Raw genomic sequence first — 22,387 nt, forward strand, 5'->3', positions numbered from 1 at the left:
AAACTATATATTTTTTAAAGTAGACCGAAGGTATTGATCTAGGCAAATTTTGGTATATTTCATGCCACCATTTCACTGCCAAATGCGATCAAATAATAAAAAAATGAAAAAATTTTCCACAAACTTTGAGTTTCTCACTAAAATTATTTACATACTGCTTGTGCAATCATGGCGAAAATGGTTGTAAAAGTTTATCTGGGATCCGCTTTGTTCAGAAATATCAGGCATATATGGCTTTGCCATTGCTTTTGAGTAATTAGAAAGTTACTAATTGCAGCTGCGTACCACAGTCTATTATTCCCGGAAGTGAAGGGGTTAATTAGGTAACTTAAAAGGTTAATTTTAGCTTTAATGTAGAAATTACCATCCCATCTGACACTTCCCAACCCCAGATCCCTCCCAAACAGCTACAGTATCTCACAAAAGTGAGTACACCCCTCACATTTTTGTAAATATTTTATTATATCTTTTCATGTGACAACACTTAAGAAATGACACTTTGCTATAATGTAAAGTAGTGAGTGTACAGCCTGTATAACAGTGTACATTTGTTGTCCCCTCAAAATAACTCAACACACAGCCAATAATGTCTAAACCGTTGGCAACAAAAGTGAGTACACCCGTAAGTAGAAATGTCCAAATTGGGCCCAATTAGCCATTTTCCCTCCCCGGTGTCATGTGACTTGTTAGTGTTACAAGGTCTCAGGTGTGAATGGGGAGCAGGTGTGTTAAATTTGGTGTTATCACTCTCACACTCTCTCATACTAGTCACTGGAAGTTCAACGTGGCATCTTATGGCAAATAACTCTCTGAGGATCTGAAAAAAAGAATTGTTGCTCTACATAGGCTATAAGAAGATTGCCAAGACCCTGAAACTGAGCTTAAGCATGGTGGGCAAGACCATACAGCAGTTTCACAGACCAGGTTCCACTCAGAACAGGCCTCGCCATGGTCAACCTAAGAGGTTGAGTGCACATGCTCAGCGTTATATCCAGAGGTTGCCTTTGGGAAATAGACATATGAGTGCTGTCAGCATTGATGCAGAAGTTAAAGGGGTGGAGGGTCAGCCTGTCAGTGCTCAGACCATACGCCGCACACTGCATCAAATTGGTCTGCATGGCTGTCGTCCCAGAAGAAAGCCTCTTCTAAAGATAATGCACAAGAAAGCCCGCAAACAGTTTGCTGAAGACAAGCAGACTAAGGACATGGATTACTGGAACCATGTCCGATGAGACCAAGATAAACTTATTTGGTTCAAATGGTGTCAAGCGTGTGTGGCAGCAACCAGGTGAGGAGTACAAAGACAAGTGTGTCTTGCCTACAGTCAAGCATGGTGGTGGGAGTGTCATGGTCTGGACCTGCATGAGTGCTGCCGGCACTGGGGAGCTACAGTTCATAGAGGGAACCATGAATGCCAACACATACTGTGACATACTGAAGCAGAGCATGATCCCCTCCCTTCGGAGACTGGGCGGCAGGGCAGTATTCCAACATGATAACAACCCCAAACACACCTCCAAGACGACCACTGCCTTGCTAAAGAAGCTGAGGGTAAAGGTGATGGACTGGCCAAGCATGTCTCCAGACCTAAACCCTATTGAGCATCTGTGGGGCATCCTCAAACGGAAGGTGGGGGAGCGGAAGGTCTCTAACATCCACCAGCTCTGTGATGTCGTCATGGAGGAGTGGAAGAGGACTCCAGTGGCAACCTGTGAAGCTCTGGTGAACTCCATGCCCAAGAGGGTTAAGGCAGTGCTGGAAAATAATGGTAACCACACAAAATATTGACACTTTGGGCCCAATTTGGACATTTCCACTTAGGGGTGTACTCACTTTTGTTGCCAATGGTTTAGACATTAATGGCTGTGTGTTGATTTATTTTGAGGAGACAGCAAATTTACACTGTTATACAGACTGTACACTCACTACTTTACATTGTAGCAAAGTGTCATTTCTTCAGTGTTGTCACATGAAAAGATATAATAAAATATTTACAAAAATGTGAGGGGTGTACTCACTTTTTTTGAGATACTGTATCTGCACTCCCTCAACCCCACACTGGTCACCCCCATCTTAGGTACTGGCAGACAGTCTGCCAGTATGAAAATTTAAGGCTTTTAAAAAAATTTTTTTCATATATATATATACAGTATATATATATATATATATTTTATATTTTCTGCAGTGTAGGATCCCCCCTTACCCCCAACCTCCCTGATCCCCTCAAACTTCCCCCCTCTACCTATTAGTCGCCATCTTAGGTATTGGCAGCTGTCTGCCATTACCTGTAAAAAGTTTTTTTTTAATTAAATTACAAAAAAAATAATTATTTTTCTTTCTGTGGTGTACTGTCCCCCCCCCACAATCCTTTGTTAGGGCCCCCCACATCCCATTTTATGTATTGTAGCTGCCCTATCCCTCCCTGTCCCTTTAAAAAAAATCTGTAGCATAGAGCCCTCCCACTCCTTCTCCCCTCTGCTGCTGAGCCCCCCACCCACCACCGCCTACACCTCCCACCGGCACCAGCAGAAGATCATTACAGATGGTGACACACACAGAAGATGCCTGGAGCTTCTTAACAGACAAGAGTGCTGGAGCTTTGTGAAGCTCAGACGTATAAATATATATATATATATATATATATATATATATATATATATATATAAATAAGCAAAAGTTCAAAGGGTATATGCACTCTCACCGCCGTCCTACAGCTGCCAGGGTGCTTTTAATGAGTATAAAACAAAGGAACAAAGTGAAGCACTCACTGAATTTTGGATATCTGTGTAAAAGAATTTTATTTGTGATGTTTCGGGACCTCAAACATCAGAAGAAGGGACGTTTGAGGTCCCGAATAAAATTCTTTTACACAGATATCCAAAGTCCAGTGAGTGCTTCACTTTGTTCCTTTGTTATAGTGTGGTACGATAGCCAAAGAACCGCACAACATATATATGGAAACTCTTTTAAAGTAAAGGCTTGTGTCTTCCCTTCAGACAAACAACTTAGAAGACAAAGGACAGCATAGTTTCACTGATGGAAGATCATGTCAAATTGATCTAATTTATTTCTTTGACCATGTAACTAAATTATTAGGGAGGAGCCATAGATGTTGTATATCTAGACTTAAGCAAAGCTTTTGACACTGTCCCACACAACAAACTTATTCACAAAATGTATTGCCTTGGAGTAGATGCTAAGATTGTTAAGTGGGTAGAATGCTGGCTTAAGGATAAAAGGTAGAGTTTCAATTAATGGAATACATTCAAATGAGGGATCAGTTACTAGTGGTGTTTCCCAAGGGTCAGTTCTTGGGACTGTTTTGTTTAACATGTTTATCAGTGATGTTGAAAGTGGGCTTCAGGGGAAGGTTTACTTGTTTGCTGATGATCTAGACTAAACAGGTAATAGCTCCTCTTGTGCTGCTGGATCTAAGCCTCTAGTTCTAAAGTAGGCCACCTCAAGACTAACAGTAAAAAAATAAAATTATCATCAGAAAGCTCAAATAACTATAAAAATAAGTTTAAAAAGTCATGGAAAATAAATAAATACAGTCATAGATCACGTTAAAAAATAGTAATAGTATAAAGGAATAATTTAACAAAATGAATACAATAAAAAACAAAAGATAATAATCTTCAAGATAGAGCTCATACATAAAAGTCTATTGCTAAAAGGTTGGCCAACCTAAGTGCTGATATGTTTAAAAATCAATCCGGGAGAGATGATATAGATCTAAGCAAAAGTTCTGTATATAAGTTGAAATGCGTCAAAGTAAGAAAATCCAACAATATGTGTTTCCAAAGTCTTAACTTTTACCTGATGCCGAATGGGATGTAGGTGATTAGTCACGTTACGCGTTTTCCAAAAACTCTGCCAAATGCCAATCTTGGAGCCTGCTCACCCAATGGTTATCCACTTAGTATGATACGTGACGCTGCAAGTCCTTCTCATGATCACGTGTCTCTTCTCGGCACTACGGCTGTATGGCAAGTGGGATGTTTAAAAAAAAACGGTAGTTCTTCCTACAGGATTATTGCAACGCGTTTCGGCTGTACTCTACAGCCTTTTTCAAGAATAATCATGTATGGCTTTCTTCTCCTCTTTTTATACTGTAATAAGAGGTGTTTCTTATTACATTAACTCTTTAGTAATCAGATTCATTATTTGATATCTTTCGTATTTATAAATGCATGTGTACAAACTTGCTTCTGTAGTGATATGGCCCCTTAGATTCTTTTAGGCAAACGGCTGTGATTACTGTGGATATAAACAATTGAGAGACACCTCTAAAAACCACATCAGGTTTAATACCATAAAAAATCTTATTAGTGCATAAGAGTTTGCATAGATACAAATATCTATCAACATGTAGTATCCATCAGATTGCAATGGTAGGGAAGATCCATAGACGATAGAGAATTAAAATAAAGAGAAAAGTTGAATGGTAATTGTAATGTGTTACATGTTTACACAGTTATTATCACATAATATTAATAAAAATACAAATGCTTAGGAATGAAAAGGTTATCAATGTAATAATAGGAGGCTTTACTGATCATTTTAGAAATCAATTTAGATAAAAATCTATATTTAAACCCTTAGGTTGAAGTGTCTGTAATTCAAATATCCATTTAGTCTCAGCTTTGAGGAGATCCTTAGATTGATATTTCAGTCTGTTTTGATCTACAAGTTTTTGTTTTCTCCGCATGTCTACAGGCTTTGCATATTCTGCAGAGATCAAAACCTTTCAACTCTTCCCCTAATACTCCCTTTTCCAGTTTATTTGTGTTATTTCTCATAATGAGGGCTATGATACTTTTCAGGTTTTTTTGCCATTCTGTATATAAATGTAGGATATTATGAAAGACAAGTCCTACATGTGGATCTGATTTCAGAATCTTCCAATGTTTTTTGCCTCAAAATCCTCATGTTTGTTACAATTCATTTTCAATCTCAAAAATTGTCCTTTGAGTATGTTCTGTTTCCTTCTGTCTAAATGGCAACTAGTTGCGTGTATGAAAATATTTGCATCGGCTTCTTTAAAATGAAAAAATTATGTGTTAGAATGAATTTTTTACCATCTAATATTAAATCCTTCTGTTCTTTCCTAATAGTCGACTGATTCTAGACCATTTTTGTGTTTTATACATGTATATAAAGAGGTGAAATCACGTCACCAATATATAGTTCTGCTTCCATTTTATATATTCTAGTAATAGTAATAAATTGGATGAGTCCCTCAAATAAGATGGCAATTCTAGAACATATTTTTGAAAGAATTTTGTCTATGTAGGCCGACAAATTTGATGTTAAATAATTAATTCCTGAAATGATTGGTCTCCCTGCTGGATTTTCAATCGATTTCAGATCTTTGGTAGGACATAGAGTACTGGTAGGATATTCTGGATATAAAAAGTCATATTCTTTTTTGTTTTATTATTCCTAAGGTTTTAGCCTTTCCCAAGAGATGGTATATTTGTGTGGGATTGCTCCTCATTGGCGTATATGTCCCTTTATCACTAAGAAATTCATTGATCATTGCTTTATATTTTAGTATGTCTAAGATAATTATTCCCTTATCTGCTGGTTTAAATATTATTTAATTATTGTGTTTCAATTCTTTTATTAATTGTTTTTGTTTCATAGTGATATTATATTTAATTTTACTAATGTCCTCTAGTACTAGTTTCTCAAAAGTTTCAATAACATGTCCCTTAACGTGTTTTGGGTAAAAAATGGATTTGTTTTTAAACCCAGAGTGTATATAGCCATCTGTATCTGAGTTAAAATTAGTGGAAACAGTCCTGCTGCTTTTTAAAACTGGGGTTCTTTCCTAAGGGTTTTTATAAAGTACTTTTTCAATGTCAAGTTTCTTATAAATTTATTGGCATCTATATGTGCATTCAATTTGTCTAATGTTTTCATTGGAATAACCGTCAATCCTTTACTAATTATCTCAATATAGGATATTTCTAATGTTAAATTACTTATAAATCCATCTGCTGTTTATCTCATCCTTTTTTTTTCTCTGAGGTTGATACTGTTGTGACATTTCTTTTTTCTCCTTGTGGTACCTCCTCTCCTTCTGAAAATCTTCTTTTTCATTTCACTCTGTTTGTGGTGGCCTTCTTCTAAAAAATGTGTCTCATTTTTACATTGATATGGCATCTATATGTTTTGTCTCAGACCCCCATTTCTGGATGTATTTTGTGTATATCTTACTTTCTCTGAATTTGATTGGGTTTCTTTTGTTTTTAATAATGAGATAAATCTGTTTTGTAAAACCAAATTTGGTGTATCCCTATAATTTTTATTATAATTCTTGAGGTCATCATAGTTTGTTCTGTGTGTTCTTACTTTTTCTTCTGGCCTGTACTGCCTTTGCTGATCTGATTTTTTTTCTTTATATAGGGATTCTTTTTATATTCAACCTTCTGCCATGCTGGTCTTAGATTTATTTCACTATATCTATGGGTACTCTGGTTATGAAAACCATAATGTCTAACTCTCATGTCAGTCCTTGTGTTATTTCTTTCACTGATAGTGTAATAGCTCTTCTTTATATTCCAATCTGTGTGATCTATTTTCAAGAGATCTTTTTCATTTTTATTTATGTTTTTATTTGGGTCTATGTGTTCTTGTGGTTTTGATCTCCATTTATGACTAATATAATTCTCCTCGTTTGGATTTTCTAAACAAAAAATATTTCTTCCCTATCTCTCTCAATTTTTTTAAAATGTGTTATTTATTAGTTCCTCTTTTGTATCTTTCATAAGCTTTTTAAAAAAATATTTATCTTTTTTGTATTCCTCCAATTCTTTAAATTCAAGTAATTTCTGTTCTAGATCATTTATTTTATTCCCTATATTAATGAGCATTTCTTCTCTGTAGTCTTTTATCAGATTCATTAATTTAAAAGAAGCCTCTTCTAAAATCTCCCTCCATCTACTCTTGAAATCGTTTGAGTCTGTTTTCAAAGAGCACTCTTTCCTTATTCTCAGTCCTCTTGGGACTCTTTTAACTGTTCAATACTCATTTATAAATATACAATCTGTCTTTTGTCTCATTTCTAAGATTAGTTTTTTCTCTAGATCTATCATAAATTATGTTATGTGTTCCTTGTCTTTTCTATTATGCTTAAAGGGACACTAAACCCAATTTTTTTATTTTATGATCCAGATAGAGCATGCAATTTTAAGAAACTTTATAATTTACTCCTATTATCAATTTTTCTTCATTCTATTACTATCTTTATTTAAAAAGCAGGAATGTGATGCATAGGAGCCCGCCCATTTTACGTTGAGAACCTGGGTTATGCTCCAATAAGCAAGCGCTATCCATGGTGCTGAACCTAAAATGGGCTGGCTGCTAAATTTACATTCCTGCTTTTAAAATAAAGATTGCAAGAGAACGAAAAAAAAATTGATAATAGGAGTAAATTAGAAAGTTGCTTAAAATTTCATGCTCTATCTTCTGAATCATGAAAGAAAAAAATTGGGTTCAGTGTCCCTTTAATCTGTTATTTTCCTTCTATAATATATATATATATATATATTTTTTTTTTTTATTTTTTTTTTTTTGAAGATCATAGTTCAAAGATATCATTATTTATATGATTTTTTTGTATTATTTGAGGTTTGAAATAAGGCATACATGAAATATGGAACAATATAACACAATAGTAATGGAATACAGATATCATATTGCATAATATTTTAAGTGTACAATATATATTCCTAACAGAGAAGAGAAATCCAATAACATAGTATAGAAATACTTTGCATAATCATCAATATACCTCCAGAATGATATATGAGGCCACTTTTGGACCTCTTCAGTATATATATAAGTTATAGGAGGATATTTCAAACAAAGGAGACCACTTTTGGGTCTCAAGTGATAAGCCACATTTTTTGTTTTTAACTTTTCTTTATGATGGTGCCCTGCATAGTATCATGTATTTACATGGAAAAAGTTTACCCTAAATGAATTAACAATTGCCACTCTTGGACCAACTCATATAAATATCAAATACAAAAAGGGGTACTACAGGGTATATAGTATTTAAGTGTCCCCTGGGAATAATTAAACATTAATAAAAAAATATCAGTTTCCGCAAAAATTAAATAGTGGTCATTCTTGGACCACTTAGCTATTAGAGAACAAAGGGGGGAAATAAGAGGGGCCTCTTATGGACCCAAAGCTTCAATATAATATCTACACTTACTTTAGCACCGTATGAAATATGCAATATTGTGGTGAGGCCTGATAGCTGTGTCTTAAACAAGGCTGAGACTCCGAGAGTCATAAAATCTTATTATGAGGCATTAGCTATCTGTTCCTTGAGACTAGTTGGAAAATTATACACTAGCCTATGGATAAAGTAAAATATATAAGACTATCTTCCTCAATATTTTCCTCCTCTCGGGACAAAAAAAAAGTTAAATGATAAATAGGGCAAAATCACAGTTATTCCCATTACAAGACACCTTTTGTCTAATGGCATGATATCTAAAAATGGCATCTCAGGCTGGATAAAATGGAAAGTTTTACAGTCACTAAGTGCATAATAATAAGTGTGTCCCATAGAAGTCACAATGGGCATATTAATACCAATTACCTATCTGGGGGAACAAAAACATAGACCAATAACAATAAAATGCTATAAACAATAATGATTAAAGTAAGGGTTTGCAAAAGCAATCCTTTTTGACATCTAGTGTACAGATAGGGTTGCCAGCAAAACTGGATGACAACTTCTTTGTGGGTAAAACAGCCTGTGTAGGACATAGGGGTAGTGTAGAAATATGTAAAGTACAAATATGTTATAGGGAATACAGGCAGTTATAAAAAATTGGTAAATAGGAAATAACTCACCCCAGTCTTATTAAGCATATACAAGGTATCTTAAGCTGCTAAACAATTATAAAACTTTTTTTTATTTAGAATTTTTATAATTGGGAAGGCACATACATAAAAGCAAAATAAACAACATATCCAGATTAAAAAAAAAAAAGAATTTAGTTGCATCCTAGTAACAAGTGGTAAATCTGACCGTTATTGATTAGTGTTGCAAAGCTTAGAGATGTAGCCAATATTTTACTGACAGAGAAGCTATACTCCAAATGGCCACAGAAGGTCCACAGAGTCTGATGATAACCCCCTTTGTGAAAGATAAATCTAAACGTAATACATGCCTGAGCTTCACTGTAAGGGGAAAAAAAACATAACTATTATAACACATTAACCAAGTAATATTTCACAAGAAGACATACTGACCTATTAACATAGGGATAAAACTATAAAGAATGCAGAACAGTTAGAGAACTAACTAACATAGCTAGTGCTCAGCTGGCTGGATTACGGCAAAATGTTTACAACCTCATTAACACCTAGATTACGAGTTTTGCGTTCGTGTTTTAATGCTGAAGAAATTGCCATTTCAGCATTAAAACAGCAACGCAGCCATTACGAGTCCTGCAGTATAGCTGTACCGCAAACCTTTTAGCCTGTAACACGTCAGTCCCGCACAGGATTTCCATAGCGCTGCCATTACAAGTTTTGCGGTGAGGCTAAAAAGCTTGTGTTACAGCCTATACCGACACAATCCGTTTCGCAATCTGAGACCAGTAGTTATGAGTTTTACGCACAAAACTCTTACAAAGTACACTAACACCCATAAACTACTTATTAACCCATAAACAGAGGCCCTCCCTCATCGCAAACACTATATTAAACCTAATAACCCCTAATCTGCCGCTCCTGACATCGCCGCCACAATCAGCCAAAAGAATTTAAGTAGCTCTTATCCTATTGGCTGGTTTGAACAGCCAATAGGATTTCAGTAGCTCTCATCAGCAGCTATTTAATTGAGTTATTTTAATTCTAGTATAATAGTAATGTTAGTTTAATTTATAATTTAAACTTAGTTTTTTTTTAATTTCACAGGTAAGTTTTTATTTATTTTAAGATAGGGATCTTGTAATTTTAATAAAAGTTAGGGGGTTGTTAGGTTTAGGGGTTAATAGTTTAATTTAGTGTTTTGTGATGTGGGGGGCTGTCGGTTTAGGGGTTAATAGGTTTATTTAGTGGCAGTGATGTGGGAGGACAGAGGTTTAGGGGTTAATAACTTTAGTGGCGGCGATGTCGGGGAGCAGTGGAATATAGGTTAATATCTTTTTTATAGTTTGGGCGATGTTGGGGTGCAGGGGAATAGAGGTTAATATCTTTATTATAGTGGCGGCGATAGGGGTTAAGAAATTTATTTCGGTGGCGGCGATGTGGGGATCGGCAGATTAGGGTTTAATAACATTATGTAGGTGTCCGCGATGTTGGGGGCAGCAGATTAGGGATGTTTAGACATGGGGTTTATGTTAGGGTGTTTAAATGTAAGGTTTTTTTATCCCATAGACATCAATGGGGTTGCGTTAGGGAGCTTTTCATTCAGGTATTAGTTTTTTTTCTAACACTTTCTCCCCATTGATGTCTATGGGGAAAGCTTGCTCGAGCACGTCAAAGCAGCGCTTGGATTTTGTGCGGTATGGAGCTCATCGCCACCATTTTGCACGCACAATGCGGCTTTTTCAAAACTCGTAAAGGCAGCGCTATGGGGGTGAAATAACACAATTTTTGTTGGGTTCGTTTCGCACCCTCTATAGCGCAAAACTTGTAATCTAGGTGTTTGTAAATAAAGGTAGCCGGAGAGTCCACCCATTAGTTCAGATATCAAAGTCCTGGGGAATCAGTGTCAGTGGGATATAGCAAGATAGTTTGACAAGATGTAAGGAAACTGCCACAGTGTCATCATTAGAACCTGCCCACAGGATTAACGCTGTAGGGACTTACTAGACTTCCAGGTACTTAAACTCTTTAGCCCACTCCGGTAGCATATACAACCTGATGAACCATTGTTGGACTATAAATGTCTGCCACATCTGCCCTTCTAAATTTCAGCTGCTCGCCACATCTCATTGGAATTAGCAGTAGAATTATATTTCTCAGAGGACACCATAGACTTTGCTCCAGTGTACACCGTATAGGAACTGCACCCTCCTGAATCCCTTGAACAATGTAGACCACAGCATAAGCTTCCAGCATAACACCTAGAGACTCTGGTAGTAAAGGAGGTATCTGCACTGTAGCCAAGTGAGACGTAGGTTAAAAAAAATCCTGAATAAAAGTCGGTTGGTATATAGAAGCCAAAGGGTTCACAGTCGCTGCAGAGTTTTCCATATCCAGCTGTCCACGTTCAGTGTCTGCATATATGTCGTCTTTACACAGACCCTGCAGTTTCTCTGGGTGCTCTGGGTAGATGTTAGCTGGCAATTTCTTCTAAAATACCTTTATAAGTATAAAAATCAAGAAAGTATGGGAGAGTAGATAATATTGCTGAATATATTATACTGGTACCACCCTTAAGAATTATGTAAAAGAATCTATATAGGGAGACTGAAATTCAGAGCATACATAGGTGTTCTGAAATAGCAAGGGTAAAATATAGGCACACAGACAAATAAATAGAAAAAATTCCAAATCATTTATTAAATTTCCCACATCACGTTAGTGGAACATTGTTTAGAGCTTAGCCACACCATATAAAGTGAACAAAATATTTACAAAAAACACCACAGTATATATGGTAAAATTCAATAGGGTAGGACAAAACCTGCCTAGGCATACGTATGCTGCAAAAACCTATTGAGGTAATAATATATTACAATATATTAAAGGGAAGTACCTATAACAAACTATGCTCTAAAGATGACAACTATACATACTCAGATACCAATGATGTTAATAAGCATGCCTAGAACAAAAAAAGCATAAATATGGATCTAGTCCAAAATAAGTTTGTTATGTAGTGAATGTGGTACAATGGGCAAACAATTCCTGTTGCAGACTGGATCATAAATAGTGATAAGAGAACAGTTATACACTTATCTTTGGCGTGTTATTCCTGAACACTTCCAACACGCGTGTACTGTCCGTGTAACGCTATCATAGCGTGTGACGTCACTGGAGGAGGGACGGTAAGACCGTCATTGATCTCTAATTGGTAGTGAAGATGGGAGTGCCTCCACAAATCTCTGCCGTGTGTCCGCTCAGCCACCAATGAAAGAACCAGGCTTCCACTAGTTATGCAGGCGATATTAAATAGCAGTGAAAGAACCAGGCTTCCACACTATTAGCAGACAATTACTGTTACCAAGATGTACCTCAGAATGTTTTCTCAGCCACACAGTGCTTGTCACAAATAAATCACAGTTCTCACTGACATGAGCGATCCAGACCTCCCTTATTCCACAGTAGGATTTCACACAGAAAAAGAGCATTCTCTTGTTAGCGCTCCAAGCATAGCAATATGTAATGCAAATGTACAAACATGTGGAGTTGTAATCACTTTTCCACCATTGCTTTATCACATGTATCTTAATGAAAACAGGAGCTTTGCCGACTTTTCTCCTGAAGTTTAAAACACGGCACAGCCAACGACCGAAGTGTGTGTCACAGGGGTTCTTCAGGGCATAATGAGTCCTTGCTGGACTTCCTCTTTTAAAGGTACACCTGACCAATCACAGGTGAACCTCCCATTAGTAGGTGATTCTTCTTTTAAAGCTATATACACCTAAATGGCCCTTAAACATATGTGTAGTGTTTACTGACAGTGAAAAATTAATAAACTGAACCTGCCTAATTCCTCAGCATTCCAGGCTTATTTCACTAAGTTATACACTTTATGTTATAACATATACTCTGCCAGATACATTTAAAGAATTAAAAGTTGATACTTAGTTATTTATTTACAGGAAACTGGCATCTTCCAGTTTTCATTCAAATCAGCTGGGAATTCCATTATGGAAAGTGCAGAAATGTCTCGCTACATTTGTATCCCTAGAGTGCAGGATATCGTCACAATGCTCCTGTACCCGGTCCTTTACCAATCTTTTTGTTTTTCCAACGTAAAAGACCGGGCACGAGCATCGGAGGTAAATTACCCCTTCTGATTGGCAGTTAAAGAAAAAACTGATGTCATAGCTTTTACCAGCCTGGACAGAGAATTGTTTAGTGCTATCCATGTGGGCACAGTAAATACAGTGCCCACACGGGTAGCTCCCCTTAATGCCTCTGTCCTTTCTCAGTGCTTGTTTCAGCTTCAAGAAATGGGTATCTAGCAGTCGCAGAATTTCTATATCCCATGAAGTTATCGCCATCTTAGATGTCTCCAAACATAGAAACATAGAATTTGAAGGTAGATAAGAACTAAAAAGGGCCATCAAGTCTACCCATAAGAGAGGGATCTCTTTATATGTAGGCAAGTGATTGTTCTACACACAAATGAGTCAGATAGTAGTGTAGTCGGTGTTGTCTATTTCAGTATGAGCCAAAATGCTCCATAACCCAGTTTCCTGTGTGTGTGTTGTGTGTGTGTGTGTGGGGGGGGGGGGGGTATTGCACGGCATCTTAAAACGAGTAAACTGTTGGGCAGTTGCATGGTTTGGCTGAACAGCATAGGCTAAGGATGCAATCTCAAAACACTCTCCCGGGTTCTTCTAGTACTGTTTCCATATATCCCAACTATAGAATCCCAATCAGACAGTGTAAATCTCCTAAAACTGTAGGAATCTATATTGTGACCGGGAGCTTCTCTAAGATACGTCTTGCCCAATCAGCATTTCGCTCCGCCCCATTATTTGTATGATTTTTAATTTTTCTTTTTTGTAACAGAGTTGATGTTCCAAGGGGTTTGATCAAATGTGCAGTGATATTAAAAAACTGGAGCACTGGGCAAACAAATAGGCTCTGAAACTTAATATTAACAAGAGCAAAATCATGCATATAGGATCCAAAAGCCCAAAGGCCAATTAGGCCCCGAAGTCTTAATGGTACATTATTGACTGTAGCTAAAGTGGAACAGGTCTTGGGAATTATTATTTCAGATTATTTAAAATTTGGTAGACTAAGTGGCAGAGCTGACCGTTGGAGCAGCAAGACGTACACCGCAGGAGCTCCTGGATTACTCTATATCTAAGAAGGTTTATATCTATAGCTTAGCGATAACACTACTCTTTAATGATAGCTTTGAATACTTTGTACAGGGATAAGACTGAGGTGATCATGGGACCCTGATATGATTTTACTCCTGACTTCTGCTTTCCAGTGAAGCCGCAAGGACGTTGTTATAGTACTTGCCTGCCGAGACGGCAGATATCTTTTTGAACTCACTCAGCTCACTGCCAAGTCCCTTCCTCAGATTGCTGAGAGCAGCTAACTTACATTTTAGAACCTTTTTTCTATTCTCCCACTCTATACTATCTTACAATGAAGGATGTTGCATTGTCAATACAAGCTTTATTCAGAAAGTTTGAAGCAGAAGTTCTGAACGACCTAGACCGATGGTTCCTAGAAAATTTCTCTAGCGAAGCATATAAGCTTCCCCACACGGCACAATACACAGGAGAGGATGGTCCTGTGAAACAACAGCTACTTCTAGATAGCAACATGGAACCAATATGGCCGGATCTCATGCCACATGCAGAGAAGAGAATGAATGTCCCCCTTCCTTTATTTACCTACACTCTGGAGAATGCGGCTGACCCTGGGGAGCAGGACATGACAGATATGGACAACGAGAGTGTGGAGCCGGTGATCCTAGGAGACTGCATACTAGCTAGCTCGGCAGTCCATTACGCTATTCTGAGGTTGGTAGTGATGGGCCCTAGCTACCTGACCTTTGCTCCACAGCCACACACTAGACCTGCTGCTTTAAAAAAGTCTGCCAAACTCTATGCAAAACTGTGGGGGATCGACACTTATGCTCCTTATATAGAGATATATCTTTATATCATATTTGGATCCTCTGGTGGGATAAAAACACTTACCCCTGGAGAGCTGGCGTGGGATAGGACACCTTACTAAACATGCAGGAGATTGCATTACCCTGCTCCCTTCACAGAAATTTGGATATAAGGGTTAATGCTACTCCGTGATCGGGACTTTTTATAAGTGTTGTTGTGTTCCTCCCTTGTTGCTACATCTATGTCTGCACTTGATGTATTCTTGATATTACAATCTTTATATACCAATCCATATTATTGCCTCAGATGTTGCAGATCATTATTACTATATGCTTGCTTTTTTTTTCTAATTAGAAGACTTTATAATTTAATGGGGATCGCTATGAAAATACTTTACTTCAATTGCGTATTTTAAATACTGTTTTCCTCCACTAGGTGGCAGTATAGACTTAGATATAAGTCACTGAGAAACTAATAACAGGCTCTATATGACGGTATATTTTTTCTCTTTCTTCATCCTTCTTGCAGTTATGTAAAAATATGTGTGCTCAAATATAAGGTGACTAATTATTCGAATATTTGTCCAGAACTTACATTTGAGACTGTTCACCCTTATATATATAATATTATTGCAATTGCAAACCAGAGTGTACTGTTTTAGTCTTCTATTTTATTGCTATAGTGTCACAAGTATGTCCCTAACTGGTACAATAACTTCCGAATGTAACTCATGCTTTTTACATTACACTGCTTATGCATTAAGTCCATGTATATGTTGAAATACCTCTGTACTATGTTATACCTTATGGAGATGATGTTTTTATTTAAAGCCATTGATACAATGGATATGAGAGTCAGCACCTTTCCTCGCATCAATCCCAATGCCACCAACTTGACCAACGCTATTCCCTACAGAATAACCTGACACTCATAATAGGAGTTAAGTGGTTTGCTTACGAGCACATGCTTCTTATAGAGATCCTTTAATGACCCTGCAATCTGTGTTAGTATTTTGGCTTAGTTGCTGATTTATATATATATTTCTGTTCTCCTATTACCTTACAGATGGCTCCGCCTCACCCGATACAGTTTACTTAGTAAACATTGGAAAATATATCCTTTGAATCTCCTCTGTCCCCAAGTTTTTCTATTAAATATTTTATCATAGAAGCTTTTGACTAGAATTTGTTTCCTAGGTGATTTGATATCCTATAGTAAGTATCCACAATTGGAATCTTAACTGCCATTCCAATCCAGATGCTGAGGTTATTAATTAGCCGAGAAGCAGTCACTGTTTCGTTCATATACTATTCTCATACATCATGGAATATGCTCCCCACTAGGTGCAAAGGAAAAGCTTTAAGCTCCTTAAAAGTGATTGATAGAGTAATTCACAAGGGGTATGCTACTTGTCTTTATTACTATATATCACCTGTTCATACTAAAGCCCTATCACAATAGGCTTCTTTATTTTCTACATAACCCCTATCCCCCTACTCCTGATCACGAAATAAATATTTACTCATATTTAGCATATAATAGCATATTCAGCATATAATAGCTTGCTTATGTTATATATCCTTCAAAAATAAAAATCGAGATTAATCATTTGAGACCCTTGAGTGGTCTCCTTATGTTCATGGTTGCCTTCTTCAGCTCTGTACTTATTATTTTATCAGTAATGCCAGGTCCAAAAGCAACCTCATAGGCCATATAGAAGGCATACAGACACACAGGCAAAAGTTCTGTTCCCTAATTCTCCTATAAAATGTCTTGTAACCTTGCTATGTAAGGCTTGCATAGCTTTTGTTAAATACATAAATGGAAATTACTTGACACATATGCTATGTATGCATTAAAAAAAATTAAAAATTGTGTAGACTATGCAACAGTGCAACTAGTATGGCCATTTGAATATTTGGTTGCATTGTGTGAGGTATTAGTAGCAGAAATAGGAAGGTTCTTATGCCACTTTACAGATTATTAGTTAAGCCTTATCTGGAATACTTTGTACTGTAGACCATAACTACAGAAAAATATAAATAAACTAGAAACTGTCCAAAGGATACAATGGTACACGGTCGAAAATGTAAAACATACAAAGAAAGGCTCTATGACCTAAATAGGTATGGTTTAAAGGAGAGAAGGGAAAGAGTTGACATGGTAGAAACCATCAAATATAAAGTGGAAGTTAAAAGCATTTTCTACAAAAAAAATAATAAAAAAAAATGCCAAAACAAGGGATCACAATCTTAAAAAAGAGGGTAGCAAATTAAGGAGAAATGTGTTTATTACAGAAAGGGCAGTGGATTCTAATAGAGGTGGTAAACACAGAGACTGTAAAGCGAAGCAGTGGTCTCAAAGTACAGGCTATGGGGCCATATTCAGCCCTCACAATAATTTAATCTGGCTCTCCCTTTTTATTAGGTAAATTATTAATGTGACCCAATCAATTTTTTTAGGGTTCTAAGCGGTGTAACAAGTTGATGTTCTATATAGGCACTCATAAGATAACTATAAATAATACAAGCATGCGTTGTCCAGTGTAGGCTCCCATTATGCACTGCTTGGATAAATGTCACTTTTTATTCAGTTTCAGAATGATCACTTCACTTGGCTCTCACAAGATAAATATACACTGTGTATGTCTATAGTGGACTACAGTTCCTATCATGCACTACTACTTGGTTAAATGTCACTTCCAGTTTCTAGTATATCCAGTTCCAGAGTGCTCCCCCCCCCCCCCCGGATCCAATGAGTTTGATACCCCTTCTGTAAAGGAATTTAAAATGCCTGGGACATGCATAAGGCTATCCTAAGAAAACAGTAACATGTAATGGGGTAGACATGATGGCACTTTTAGGTTCTTATCTACCGTCAAATGTTTATCACTATGAGATTTTTAAGTTCTTAGAAAAAAAGGGGAGATTTGTCAGCAGTTCCATAGCATGTGATCATCTATATCAGGTGTCAGCAACCTTGGCACCCCAGATGTTTTGGAGCTACATTTCCCATGATGCTCAGACACTCTTTAGGCTGGCTGAGTATCATGGGAAATGTAGTTTAGAAACATTTGGGCTGCCAAGGTTGCTGACATCTGTTCTTTATGGATGTTCAATATATAAGCCCATGTTTGCAGTTATTACATTTACTTTATGTGTTTTTCTTGATTGTGTTACAGGATACAGATATTTATCCATTACTGACTACTGTACTTCAAGATCCTGAACATTTTCCAAACCCAAGGGAATTTAACCCAGAAAGGTTCTTGGATGATCAAGGAAAACTGAAAAAGAATTTGGCATTTCTGCCATTTTCTGCAGGTATCAATGGCAATATTTGTTATATACAAAAGTACAAAGCAAGAGACAGCCAGAAACATACAATATGAAAAAGAAATCATTAAATTAGTAAGCAGACAAACCATTGGATAAATGAAAATAATAGTTTTGTATTGTTTCTTCTAAATGAAAATAAGTTTTGTATTGTTTCTTTAAGTTCTATAGAAATTCTTTATAATAGAATATTTATATCTCACCTGACATTCGATACAATCATTAAATTGATGAAGAAATGTAATATTATCAATTTTCAAACTAATATTACCAATGAGATGTATCAAATATCCAATATTAAAACACATCATCACATTTCACTATCATCATTATTAGCAATATCTCATTTGTACTTGTAGTGACACATTCACAATACACATTTCTCTCAGCTCCACATCTCATTCCTTTCACGTGTAAATTCTTATTGTCTCTCTTGACTATTTTGTATGTTTTATAGATTTTTAATATTTTTTACATCTGCATTTCTATCTTTATTGTTATTCTCATATTCATCATTATTTATATTATTAATCATATTTATTTTTGTCCAGTTTCATTTTCACACACTCAGTCACACTTTTGAATACACTGAGACACTGCATCACAATTTATTATAATTCACCATCTTCACTTATCATTTATTCCCCACGGCTGAGAATAAACACAATCTCCAATTTATGCTTTTTCTACATAGACTCTCATGCACTAGCAGCTATGCAGCTTTTTCACAAGTATTCACTTTAGATATTATTAGAATATTAACATCCCCATGATCACACCACTATCCCCACTAACAATTGGTATTGATTATAAGCATCATTCTACACAGGCACATCAAACCAATTTTTTCACAGAATCTTTCACCTAATAAGAAGTCACTTTTAAACCAATGAATATATCACATCCCGATCTTGTATCTTTGTAAAGTTAACTTGTGATATCAATAGTTATACATGGGACAGTATTCAGTAGCGATAGTATAATTATATCATATATGTATATTAACTAATTACATGCGCTACAGCACATATTAACATCATGGATTATCCAAGTAGTTAGGATATTAACGTTACTCCCAGTTTATTGATGCACAAGTCACCCTACACACAACACAAGAACAATATTTCAGTACACAATTAGTGGTATAATAAATTTCATCCTTACTTTTTTTAATTGATTCTAACATACCATACCTATCATAGAACATGTTGATATCTACAACTGTATGGTATAATCAAATCAAGTACAGCCATTTATGAAGTACTAACTACAAAATGTATCCATTTTATTATCCATTATTATCTATCCAATAGTTAGTAGCAGTTTTATTTTATTTTATTATATAATCTTTAATACAAATCAATTGCGTTGCATTATGCTTGCTATAGAATATATTTATACATTATCCATTGTTTTTCATGTCAATATTAAAATTGTTCCCATTTCTTTAAAGCCATTATGTCTGATCTTGCAGCGAAGTAAGAGTTAACTTCTTTGAGTGTAACTTGGTTCATATCCACCCACCAATGACACAACGATCATAATCGTCAGTGATTGGTCAGAAGATAAATACACGCCTATTGGGGCTTCATTTACTACAGCCTTAAATAGCCGACTATAGTGCGGCGCGTTCACCTTTGAAAAAGCCACGTAACGTGGCGAAACATGTTAGGGACGCTAGGGCAATGGTGAGGAGTCCTAGGAGCTCCTGTGTTTTTTAGCAAGCCTTAAGCTATCGACATATTACTGTAGTCACTTTACCTAAAACTAATTCTACTATTTAAACTTCAATCTATGATTTAGTTACCAATATGGATTAGTTGTAATTAGACAAATTGTAACTGGCAGCTGTCAGTATTATTGTTCCAACTCTGATCCCCATATCGAACGAGAGTGTGGATATATACTTTAAGCAGCTCAATGTAACCGCAATTTGTCACTCGCTTATGTAAAACAGGGATACTGAGCAAGAGACCTGACAAGACAGATATAGCATATATATAGTACTGTGGATTATGTAAACCGGATGAGGTGTCACATATCATTACTCACAAAAGTACATCTTACACGGCAGTTTATTAAAGCCGTTTGTGACAGGCAGACAAGCAGTAAGGGTATCACTAGTTCATCCAGCTTGTTACATATAACTAGCGAATACTCGAGATATATGTGAATTAAGCCGCAAATACTTTGAGGACGTACCAAGATAAAATATAAAGTTTACTAATCCAATAGTAACAGTTTATATACCTACAATAGTTCATATACCTATATTTTAATATAATCAACTTACTCTGCAGTGAGTGGCTTAAAGACTAACACACGCCCATTGTGGCGTTACGCATATCATTATACAAACCATCCAGGGTGGAACAGCACCAATTGAACAGGAGTGCTCGTGTAGACAGGTGAGCTGCCACTTCACCAAAATGTAATCCAAAACAAAAGGTGTCCACAGCTCTCCAATGCTTAAAAGGAATCTTTATTTAGGACAAATATAGCAACGTTTCGAGGCTAGTGCCTCTTAATCATGCATAGGCTTACACACAATTAACACACCTTTTATACCTGTTGGTTTGGCGCCACAGGGCCCACAACCTGAAGCAATGAGGACACCTACTGGTGAATATTAACATTGCATATTAAAATAGTTACATAAATGTATAAACTTATTTACAATAAAGTAAAATGAAATGTTGTTGGAATACATAGTGCATACATAATTGTTAAATGTAAAAAATATGAAAAGGGTCTTTTGAAAAATGTCTTTAAAAAAATACAAATCCTCACATAACAATTGTAAACATATTTTAGATGTTTATAAAGAGTTAGATCATTTAATGGTAAACACCAACCTAGGGATGTGTGAATAAATATAGGTATGCTAAACATTATATTTTGATCCCTATTTAACTTGTTTTATTGTTTTTATTATACTGTTTCAAGGCTTTATGGCACGTAAATAGAATAATTTTGATATCAACAGATAAAGATTGTTATATCAACAGATAAAGATTGTTATATCAACAGATAAAGATTAAGATTATTATATCAACGAGCCAATATGATAGAAGGAGCACATTCTTTTATAAGGGCTAAATAAATGTAAATAATGATTTTAATATGGACCTTTGTTATAGATAGACAGAAAAATCCAATTCTCTATTAAGGCCTCTAGGGACCAAAGTATCTAACTTATAAATCCACCAGGATTCTTTTTGTTTTAGTAAAATTTCTCTGTCCTGGCCATTTCTTTGTGTTTTTATGTGGTCAATGACTTGCCATCTCATTTGGCTGATGTTATGGCCTTTCTCTATGAAATGACTTGATACAGGGGCCTCCTTGTTTTTACAGCGTATATTTGAGCGATGCTCATCCTGTCTTTTACCTTGCGGGTAGTCTCACCCAAGTAAACCAAAGAACAAGGACACTTTATTAAATATACTACATGAGTAGTGTCACACGTATAAAAGCCTTTGATGTCATATCTAGTGCCATTGTGGGGGTGATGAAAAAATTTCCCTCTAATTATGGAATTACAACTCATGCAATTCAAGCATGGGTATGTACCATCATTTTTACTGCCTATGAGTGTTTGAATACTGCCTTTGCTTGGGCCTACATCAGACTTTACCAAATGATCTCTCAGATTTTTTACACGTCTGTGGGCCATTAAGGGAGGATTTTTAAAGATAGATATTTTGTCATTACAGTCACTTAGTATGTGCCAGTGTTTTCTTATACTTTTAGTAATTTCCTTACTATAGTGACTGTATTGAGAAATAAAGACCATCCTATTTTCCTTTTGTTTAACTGTATTGTTCTTATTATGATACTTTAATATCTCATTCTTTTTTTCTTCAATCAGTTTAACCGGGTAGCCTCTTTCAATGAATTTATCTGCCATTTCATCTATACGTTGGTTACATTTCTGTGTACTGCTAACTATTCTTTTTACTCGGAGTAACTGACTCTTAGGAAGAGATTCTACCAAAGGTCTTGGGTGAAAGCTATCAAACCTAAGTAAGGTATTCTTATCAGTACTCTTAGTATATAAGTCAAATTCTAATATATTACCAGCTTTTATAACTTTTGTATCCAAAAACGTGACACTCTCTTCACTGAAGGTAATAGTTAACTCTAAGCCCTGCACTGCTGAATTTACCTCTCTAACAAACTCTTCCAGGGATTCAATGTCCCCCCACCACACGCCAAAGACATCATCTATGAATCTCCACCAAATGGAGCCATATT

At 36.1% G+C, this 22,387-nt stretch overlaps 1 protein-coding gene across 1 annotated transcript in view; it reads left to right on the plus strand.

The window, feature by feature from the left end:
• Window positions 1-22,387, plus strand: part of LOC128666840 (cytochrome P450 2G1) — a 170,898-nt gene that overhangs the window by 142,441 nt on the left and 6,070 nt on the right. Inside the window, exon 8 of the mRNA XM_053721642.1 lies at window positions 17,980-18,121. Coding sequence (XP_053577617.1) covers window positions 17,980-18,121 — 142 coding nt within the window. The remainder of the gene's footprint in view (window positions 1-17,979; window positions 18,122-22,387) is intronic.

The sequence above is a fragment of the Bombina bombina genome, chromosome 7 (genome assembly GCF_027579735.1).
Source record: "Bombina bombina isolate aBomBom1 chromosome 7, aBomBom1.pri, whole genome shotgun sequence".
Lineage (NCBI taxonomy): Eukaryota > Metazoa > Chordata > Amphibia > Anura > Bombinatoridae > Bombina > Bombina bombina.